The sequence below is a fragment of the Quercus lobata genome, chromosome 6 (genome assembly GCF_001633185.2).
Source record: "Quercus lobata isolate SW786 chromosome 6, ValleyOak3.0 Primary Assembly, whole genome shotgun sequence".
Classification (NCBI taxonomy): Eukaryota; Viridiplantae; Streptophyta; class Magnoliopsida; order Fagales; family Fagaceae; genus Quercus; species Quercus lobata.
In genome coordinates, this window is record NC_044909.1 from 47,543,664 (window position 1) to 47,554,032 (window position 10,369).

At 34.6% G+C, this 10,369-nt stretch overlaps 1 protein-coding gene across 1 annotated transcript; it reads right to left on the reverse strand.

Annotated features, from left to right (window-relative positions):
- Positions 1–239: 239 nt before the first annotated feature.
- On the reverse strand, positions 240–10,105 carry LOC115995388 (ATP-dependent 6-phosphofructokinase 5, chloroplastic). The gene is made up of 13 exons (XM_031119941.1): positions 9,597–10,105; positions 8,996–9,086; positions 7,881–7,954; positions 6,680–6,791; positions 6,001–6,096; positions 5,752–5,853; positions 5,581–5,655; positions 4,842–4,982; positions 4,584–4,700; positions 4,376–4,480; positions 4,079–4,159; positions 3,007–3,135; positions 240–791 (listed from the first exon to the last, which is right to left on the reverse strand). The coding sequence occupies exons 1-13, from the start codon at positions 9,914–9,916 to the stop codon at positions 624–626; spliced, it is 1,611 nt and encodes a 536-aa protein (XP_030975801.1). The 5' UTR covers positions 9,917–10,105; the 3' UTR covers positions 240–623.
- Positions 10,106–10,369: the final 264 nt, after the last annotated feature.

Sequence of the window (10,369 nt, forward strand, 5' to 3'; positions counted from 1 at the left end):
TTAAAATAAATTTGCTTGATCATCAAAACAAAACTCTCACATCATTTCACCAATGGGACCGACTCTTTATCTTTAATCTTATTTCTTCATTCCACATCCTATTTTTTCTTATATTTCTGCTTATCCATATATTCTCGTTTCATTCACAGAATGTTATGAACATGTTTCGTAATAGCCCAACAATCAAATATAACATTACTTATTGGAGTCTCAGGGCTGATAATTTAAACTCAAGTAAATATGATCCAAAAAATGCAACTAAATTTTATAAGCTAGACCACTACGGAAGGGTCTAGTTTGTATAGTCTTTAATTGTGGCTGACATATTTCATAGTTACAACAAATTTTGTACAAATCATTGTAATAAACATTAAATCTAAAGTATAAATTGCCAGATGATTCCTCTGGAACTTTATTGCCAACGAAATCTGAGAGCAATGAATCAAAAATATTCCCTCATCTTTGCTTGGTAGAGGGAATGTAATCCTTTGATATTTATTTCTTCTACAGCATGCGGTGACCAGACTAACAAAAAACCTTTTGATGCTGGTATCTGTCCTAGACTATACTCTTTGGGAGCTTATATAGATATATTTTCAAGTCTTATAACTTAAATGAAATTATTAGATAAAATCAGGCTGGCCTGTTGAAGTCAAGCATCGATGCCACATTCTACTGTTGGGGTCCACCAGCCTGGGATAAGAAATGACTTCAGGAATTGGAAGGTAGACATAGTGAGTGTTGCATATGCCTACAGTAATGCCACTATATCCAGCAAATGCGCCATGAACCTGCCAAACCCACATCCACATTGAATAGACATTAGCAGGACTGAACCGTTGCAAAAGACTTGAAAAAGCTAAAGGAAATCTGAAAACAAGTGAAAGAGGCACTTAAAGAACAACCCTATATATGAAATGACTAGCAAACCCTAGGTGATTTGAGCGATGCTCACTTGAACTTAGGCCAAGTCAAAATGATTAAGTTTGATCAATCGCTGAAACTGCCAGATCTCAGCTTGCCAACTCAGGCATGCTTGAGCTCTCATAGGCTTGCCTATTGAAACAAGGCAGGTTTGAGGTTGAGTTAAATAGGGCCCTGATCAAGCCACAATCTTACATGGCCCAGCCAAATTGAGCATAGATGCAATTACAAAAGACAATTTCTAATCCAACCCTGGAATAAATATATTTGCTGAACCAATTTCTGAACAGGACCAAAGTTCACAGCTGGACCTACCAGGTCCATAGATGTCAATAAGAGATAAAATTTCCTAACTATATTTAAGACTCTTTTTTATATCACTCTCTGTATGACTGGATGACTGCTTCAAGTGGTCACTTTTTTTCTAACTTGAAGGAATTTCTATATATGTGCAACTCTAGATGATGCTCGTAGCAAACCTAGTACACTTCCTATGTACACAGGATGCTTTGTTTAATTGTTTGTTATTCTCTTCAATAAAGATTTTCAATTACTTAAAAAAAGATAAAGATCCTAACTGGAAACTGTAAAGTTTCAATCCTTTTCTGAAAAGAACTTCTACTTACTTCAATTTTTATTTTGTAACAAACCTTTTATTTAATTTTTAATTTTTAAGTTATGCATGCACATAGTGGGGTTTTTTTTTTTTTTTAATGGTTTAAGCCCATCTGCTCTCACTGCTTACTGTCATCCTCCATCTACTGTGTCATTTTTATTTTTTATTTTAAAAAAGACCAGGCTGTCAATGTAATTAATGCTTTTCATTTCTAAATCTCTAGCTGAATGGAAAAAGGGGATATTGTTAAAATACTTAAAAACTTAAAATTTATAATTATTATCACATGCTTTCATTACAATATTTTATTTTATTTTATTTTTTAATTTGATAGTTAGTTACAATAATTTTAATTATTATCACTATTTAACAAAAAAAAAAAAAAAGCTTTAAAATATATAAAATATACAGAGCAATATAAATAAATAAATAATTAACTGTTGTGTCTCGTGTCATGTCATATCTGTGCTTCTTAGGTTTCACATGCACATTTCCACTAAAAATCAGTTATAAATTCGGCATTTCATGTACATAACCCACCATGATTGGTTCTAAGTCTAGACGTACTGGATATAAAACCAATTCAATTTTGAACTTGTTTTATTTGGTGCTAACTTCAAGTCTAGACATACTGGATGTAAAACCAATTTGATTTTGAACTTGTTTTATTTTTGGTTCAGCTTATATAAGAATTTAATCAGTTTTTTTGGTTTGCCAAAAACCTCACTGGTACCACCAATTATTATTGAACCAAACCCAGAAAACTGGTCCAACCTTGATAATGATAAAGCATCCTATTTTGTGATGAAAGTCTTGATCTTGGCTCATCACATTGCAAATAACCCAAACAAAAGATGTTTATTTTCCTCAGGTGATCTACTTGCCCAGCTTCAATGTCATAGCAGTCCCCACTAAGGGATTGGTTGATAGTAGGGTTGTTGAGAAATGTCATTTACTGCTTCTTGGTCCTATGTTTTTACTTAAGATATTCTTGTGAATTGGGTTTAAACAAGATGAAGCCCTTGATTACATTCCCCAGACCTACCAAGTAAGAGATGCTAAGCTATAGGCTAGTCTCTGGCCATCACTACTGAAATCCCTACACCTGTGAACTGCTACTTATCCAGGCAGTAGAGAGACTATATATTAATGTTAGAATAATGGTTGAGTGAGTAAATTCACCATTCCCAATCAGCTTAATCTTTTGGGACAAGTGGTAATTTAACATGGTACCAAAGCATATGATTTTGAGTTCGAACATTGTCTCTACTCTCTACTTTACCTCTTGTTTAAAAATTTACAAATTACATGTGTTGAGTCCACTCAGTGAGCGGAGTTTGGACCCATAATGATGGGGAATGTTAGAATAATCGTTAAATGATCAAATTCACTTATTCTTATTAGCTTAAACTTTTTAGACAAAGCTTAACAATTACTATGAGAGAGAGAGAGAGAGAGAGACTCACAGCATTTTGTCCTAGTACAGTGCATAGAATTCCATCTGATGCATTTGCACGGCATGCACGGATCATGTATGTGGGATCAATATACTTCACATCAACTGGAACACTAATCGCCTTGAAAGCTTTTTTAATCTGACAAAACAATGTTAATTAGATATCAGTAAATAGAGTAAGCCCAATGAATGTAGAGTACACATGAAGGGATTCCCAAAAAAAAAAAAAATTTGAGTTGCCCAGAATACTAGTAATTCTTTGGAAGCAAGAAAGATTATACACAACAGAATAAAATATTATGCTGACTCAAAAGCATCTGTGCCTTTTGAAATATTGCTTAATATGGTAGAAAATGCAAAAGTGTCAACATTAAGTTCAATATAAAATATTTGAAAGAATATATGCTATCAGATTCAGTAACACAAGATAGCCACCATAGCTACGTCATCATTGAAACTTATCCCGTATTTTGATGATGCCATCTTAGGTAAGATTGTATCTGAGTAATTAGAATAGAACCTCCAAGTCTTTTCATGATTGAATTCAGAGATATCAACGCAGCCTCTCACAACATATCCATCAAGAAAACAGAATTTTAAAAAGGAAGTGAGAGAGAGGGAGAGAATTTGAGAAATAATGAGATAGGCAGTAGACAAATGCAACATGGGCTAAATGTTTTAAAATACACGATCAGTAATAATTAATAAAATTATCTCCAATTCTGATAATTAAAAAAAAGGGAGTATAACCAATTATTTCCAGCTAAAGTACAGAAGCACATGGTCTTGTGCACTGCACATAACATCAAAGGAGTCAACTCACAAAATGTAGTCTTGGCAAAAGACACTAACAGAACTTAGATCCTGAAGGCTTGAAGATAGCATAATTTTAACTCTCTGACAAATGACAAGTACAAGGTCAAACAGCAATCTATTTTTATCTATGCAACACATATCAACTGATCTAACAAGTTACACATTCAGTCAAGTCATCTCATCGTTCATCAACCCACTGACTTCGGTTGTCTCTAGTGTCATGGAGATCAAGATCACATGAATTAAGTCAAAACACAACCACCAACCTCTTGTTGAATGTGTACACCGATATCTCCAAATACAACGTTTCCAGATGCATCCTTAGCATTAGTTTTCTGAAGAAAATCCTGCATCAGGAAAAAACAAAGAATGAAAAATTTTACTGTCTTAGGGGGAAAGATATCAGGAAGAAGTTATAACATTTATGCGATGTTGTGGAATGTACAAAAAATGGTTCGTCATAGTTTTTACTGAAGCCAAAAAAGGACTGCACAATGACTATCACCTGATCAGTAATAGTATTCAACCTAAAACCAAAAATATGTAATCCTTATGCAAGTTACCTGTCCTGCTCCCTCTGCTACACAGACAACTGCTGAACCCTTTGTCTCAATTAGGTATTTCAGATGTCGCAGAACACCATGAGGCCCATGCAAATTAAAAGGTACCTTAAATGTGCATATAAGCAGTTTTAGTAATGGCTAACAAAAATAAGCATCCAAATGACCACTAGTAATAAGTACCTCAGGAATCTGATTGAAAAAAAAGTACCTCAGGAATCAAACATATGTCAATTTGTCCACTCGATAGGGCTGCATGCATAGCTATAAATCCACTGCTACGGCCCATCAATTTCACAATGCCAACACCATGATAAGCACTGTGTGCCTATAACAAGATTGAGGCCAATTTTTTATTTTTTTTTTCATTTCACCATGAGTGGATCAACACCAGGAAATAATTCAGCAGGAAACATTAATTGAGAAACATAAATATATGCAAAGGCAACTTAAAATGCATGTGAAGTACCTCTATATATGCAGAATTTATTGCTCTTTGTGCTTCTTCAACAGCAGTATCAAAACCAAAAGTTTTATCCATCAGCAGAATATCATTGTCGATAGTTTTTGGCACACCAACTACAGCCACCTTCATCCGTCTTGTACGGCACTGAAAGCAGAAGATATATGAACTTAGACCTCAGGAAGGATAAAAGGCAAGCCCCTAGAAGGAAATAGAGCAAGCACTAGCAACTTGTAAAGACAAATTCAGGAAGGAGCCACAACTGCACATCCTGTAAGATTTGTTTATTAGTAAGTTACACATCCATTGGGTCTTGAACCCACGACCTCACCCTCCTCCTTGCTTTCACTAGGGGAGGAGGTGCCACTTAGGCGAGAGCTCATTGGCTCTTGATATTATTATCTTCATGATACAGCAGTACATTATTTTTTGTGGGGGATAAGTAGCAGTACATCATTATCTCATTTCCATTAGCCTTGAAGATGAAGACAGCACTGATATTTTACAGTATATTGCATTCAAATGCATGTTCACATTATTTATTTTGTTAATATCATTCATTTATTTAATTGACTTTATAACATGAACTTGTAATGGGAACTAGATAAACAACTCAGAAGCAATATTTTGCATCTGGAAAAGCTTCTCTGTGCAGATTTCATTCTGGAAAGAATATCTTAACAATGCATGAGAAAACTAAATCAAATGGTGAGCAAAATTAGTGCAAAAGTACAGGCTTAATAACCTCAATATGTATTGCATTGGCCCCAGCATGCGTGCCGTTCCCTCCCAACACAAAAAGCATGTTGATTCCTCTTTCCTGGCATTAACATGCAAAATATAAATCAGATGACTTCTATCACTTCCAGGAATTAAGATGCAATTTTGAAACAGTTAAGAAAGATTAAATGAGCACCTCCATACTGTCCACAATTTCACTAATGCTAGGTCCTCCACGTGAAACACCTAACAAGCTTCCACCAGAAAGATGGATATTCTGAACCACTTTTCTTGATAGCTGATGACCAAAGTCAAAACCTAAACAAATTAATCTACAACTCTAACCATAGTTCCAGAGATTAAAACATGCATTTATCTCAAATACATAGAAAGTTTTTTATGATACAATTAATGTTTAAAATATTACAAAGGAGAGATTACATACCGGCATTTCATTTAATTCTTTGGCAGAAAATCCACGATAACCAAAGGGAATACCTACAATCTTTTTTACACCATATATTTCAAGGGTAATGACAATCTGCAGCAGAATATGATTTAAGTGGTTATAATATCTTAGGCATTCTGACTAGATATGCCCATATGGGGGTTCAAAAGAAATCCATTTTGAAAATGCTATACACCAATCGATTTTTTCCTTTTTATTTATTTAATTTCTGTAACTTCAAATGAATATTTGGCACCACCGTTGCCAGAATTCAGAGTAAGCTGTTACAAACTTACAGCCTCAAAATACTGGGTGCATGTTTATTGCATTCAAGAAGGTTCTAAGAATGCAGATTAAACTCAAGTTTTCATTTAGAGCAGTACTATGCTCAAGGGAATTTTTAATATATAGCAATATAATTCTAGTGCTGTTGTTTTTAAGCATGGAAATTTGTGAAGCTCAAGAGATACTATCAAGCAAAGGTTTAATTGAAGTACAAAGAAATGCCAGAAACTAGACCAGACAATACAAATTAAGATGCTGCATGATTTCCACAATGTCCAAGACTACTCTAAATGATGAATGATAATTTATTCAAATAAGATTGCAAATTTGATGAGGGTAAAACTATAATCAATGTAATGAATGACCCCCACAAAAGAGTCATAACAATGACCTGTCTGATGACGTCATTGAGACCAGGGCAGAGCCCCCCACAAGTTACAATTGCTGCTTTCACTTCTTCTGGTCTGAAGTATATTTTCTCCCGAGGCCCAGCACGATGAACCCTGCCAAGTTCCAATGCATCACATTATTAAGTCATAGTTTAAACGAAATCTGATATTGCTTAAACCAAACACACACACATGTCAATTTCCTGAGAGAGTTTTGTAAAAAGTTAAAATATGACTACATGTGACATTTCACTTCTTTTCAATACTGATGAAAGCTCATTTGCAGGAAACTTTTCTCAACATGCTTTGCTTATATTTTGTTCTTTCTAGAATGAGTTTAAATTTACAAATTGTAGAAACTACTGGATATGTATCAAACTGTTATCAGTCAGCATAATAATTACAGAAATGCCAAGTCAGTGTGTTGCAACTCCTTCAGAGAGAAAATCCAACTTAACTGTGGTAACAACCGCTCCCTAGAGATTCTATGGAATCACATATATCTCAACAGAAATCCAAGAGTACATTTTCTTGTGCAAATTCCAAGAGATGGTTGGTCGAATCAAAGCCACAAGTTATGGTAACTTTTTTTTATAGGTAAATTACACACTCATTCAATGGCTTTTAAACCCATGCTCTCACCCTTCACCCGTTCTTGTGGGAAGAGGAAGTGTTATTTGAGCTATAGCTCATTGACTTCTTTAGAAAATTCTCAAGGCAACCTATATTCTAGATCATGGAATCATTTGAAAAAAACTAAAATCCCTTTGCATTGCCTCTCTAGGCCATAATACCCCTCCATGATTGCCTATTGACAGCAAAGACAGGTAATTACTCCATGACTCATCAAGAAAAGAAAAAGGAGCCTTCTTGAAACTTTATCCTAGCCTGATCCCAGTTAAAACCTACACATTTATGTAACTCTCCCATCTTTCTCATAATGTCTTTGCGTTTTGCGAACTTCTAGGCCATGAGAGCCAAATCACCACCCATCATCACAACTGCTGTATGTCCACAAAAAAATTATCATTGGCAAGCCTCTATAGATCGCCATTCACTCTAGGTTATACTAGTACATCAACAATATCATATATTTTTCTGAAAGCAACATTGAGTGTTTAAAGAATTTTCTAATCATTGCCACCAAATGCATACTCTGATTTTTCACAATCATCTAAAAGAGAGTTAAGGATAGATAATTACCATTGTTCTACCCAAGTACAATCAGGATCAATGCACTCAGCACCAGCAGATGTAGGTGACGAGTAGCGTATGACCTGAAATATTGAATGAAAAGGAAAATTACAAAAAAAGTGGAAGTAAATAGCTTGACAGAAAAGATATCACATCCCTAGCATTTTGCATGGGAATATATACAAATATTTTTCTTGGTGCCCTAAATATGAACAATGAGGTGGCATCTAAAATTTAGCAAGTTCTAAAAAACTCACATCTAAGTGAAAGATAGGGCTATAATATCCTAAAAACATAGCAAGAATGGAAGGAAAAAAATGAATTTCCTCAACTTCCAAAAATTGAAATTTGTACTTTGGATTTCTACACTTAACTTGCATTCGTTTATTAGTCCATTTGCCTCCATCAAAAATACTTTGCAGCAATCAAATCTCATATTGATTTCTTGAAATTATTAATCTTTTTATAGTTATCTTGAAGCTTTGTGACAATATTGATTTCAAGTTTTCCCATTATCATCATCTTACACAACTAGCATCTTCCGCATCATATATAATTTTTTTTCTTGAAAACAAAGAAGAAGGTGAAAGTATATGATTGGTCCCTACAATTTGAGTCAGGATCTATTTTATAGCCTTTATATTGAATAGTTATTTTCTAATCCTCAAAAAATAGTAAACGTGCCAAGTTAGTCCTTCCATAACAATGCTGTTATAACAGTGTCACGTGGAATTGGCAAAAGTTTTCATATAAGCAAGAATTATAATGGCAAATTTATAGAAGGACTAGCTTTGTAATTTACAATTTTTTGAGAACTAAATATTTAAATTTCATATTTTAGGATCTAAAATAAAACTTGACTCTAACTTTAGGGACCAAAACGTGTATATTTTCCAAAAGTACAAACTTAGGGTCATCAAAATCAAATTACAAATTACAATGTTATTAGAATAAATTAATGACTAACATACAATGTCAATACTTTTTTTTTTTTGTTGATAATTCAATAGTCAGGGTTCCCTGAATTGGATGTCTTTGTTGAAATCATCCGAGGCACCAATTGAGCTACAAGGCTCATAGCTACAACGTTAATACTTATTATATAGGAGATAAAAAAAATATACCTTAAGAAGTACCCTGTCGTTTTTATTTATGTAACCATGCCACTCCTCATCTGATGGGTAACCTCTCGCAAACTCTTCAGATACTGGAGTCCTGTCAAACACATATTACAAATACAATAATTAAAATTAAATTAAAAATTCAAAGCACATTCATAAAGGACAAAGTTTGACCACAAACTTAGTTGTAGCCTAAAGCTACAACAACAAATCCACCATTGGATCACATTTTCTTCTTATACCCTCCATGCTTACAAAATTTAAAGAAGAATAAAGATTAATAGCTATGTGATAAATCAATTGTTTAAATTGCAAGTTTTTGTAGTATAAAATCATGCATAAAAAATAAGTTTATAGATCATGTGTTATTAAAATATGATTGTTACATGCAATCCAGTAGTAATGTTAAATTTTTTTTTTAATATTCATAAATACCATGTATTTATAGAGTTTAAGCTATTTTTAGTTGAATCAGCAACGCAATGCACCAATTCATACATGATTTGCAATTTTGCTATGATAACACAATCACTAAAGCTTATTGAACTACTTGAAGTGCGTTTACATGAACAACAACTTAATAAAAATTGAGAGAGAAGCAGACCTCATTCTGAGGCAAAAAGTGGAGGGAATGGAAACGGCGTCGTCGAAGACATCAGTGATGTGAGGGATGTTGAAGCGAGTCTCGAAGTCGTTTTGAAACTTGGATTTCCAGTCTGGATCACTGAAATCAATGGCGGGCCTGTGCTTGGCTGACTCGGCAGACACCCGGATCTTCTTGGCGAGTCTGGTTGTTGAATTCGATCCCTGAAAACGGGAGTTCAAGTAGGAGGGGAAGGTGAGTCCATAGTAAGAAGAAGAAGAAGAGAAGTCGTGGCCGGGAAGAGCGAGTTTGGGAGTGATCGCGTGCGACAGAGTGCCCATCAAAATAGCGGAGATCACTAGGCTAACCGAACTGCGATCAGCCTCGAACAATGTGAAGAGTTATTTTTATTTTTGCGATTTGCTCTTGCAGACCAAAAATACTTGTTCCTTTTTTTTTTTTTGGTTGATCGAACTATTGTACTCAGAGAGAGAGGACAGACTTGGAGACAAAAGTGAATTCATAAGGGGAAGTGTTGTGTTGGACTTGAATTAAAAAAACCCACGAGGCTTGTCAAAGTTCAACGGAGTTTTATGACCAAAATAACCTTGCGTGTACCTCAAATTACGGGAAGGGGACCCAAGCCGGTCTTTTTCCCGTTCTTTTCAATACTACCGGGATAAGGACTACTAAAGGAGCTGGCTTTAAGGATTCGAAACATCTCGCACATCTTGGAACTATTCTTATAGAATTTTTCTCTATAATAATTTGTTGCACAATTATACTTGTAGGGA

Bases quoted from the DNA above. Each gene is read 5' to 3' on its own strand.
- LOC115995388 (XM_031119941.1), bottom strand. From the start codon at position 9,916: ATGGGCACTCTGTCGCACGCGATCACTCCCAAACTCGCTCTTCCCGGC. The intron at 5,854-6,000 runs GTATGTAATCTC...TTTGGTCATCAG, and splicing joins AAGAATTAAATGAAATGCCG to CTATCAAGAAAAGTGGTTCA. The intron at 3,136-4,078 runs GTTGGTGGTTGT...TTGTTTTGTCAG, and splicing joins GTGTACACATTCAACAAGAG to ATTAAAAAAGCTTTCAAGGC.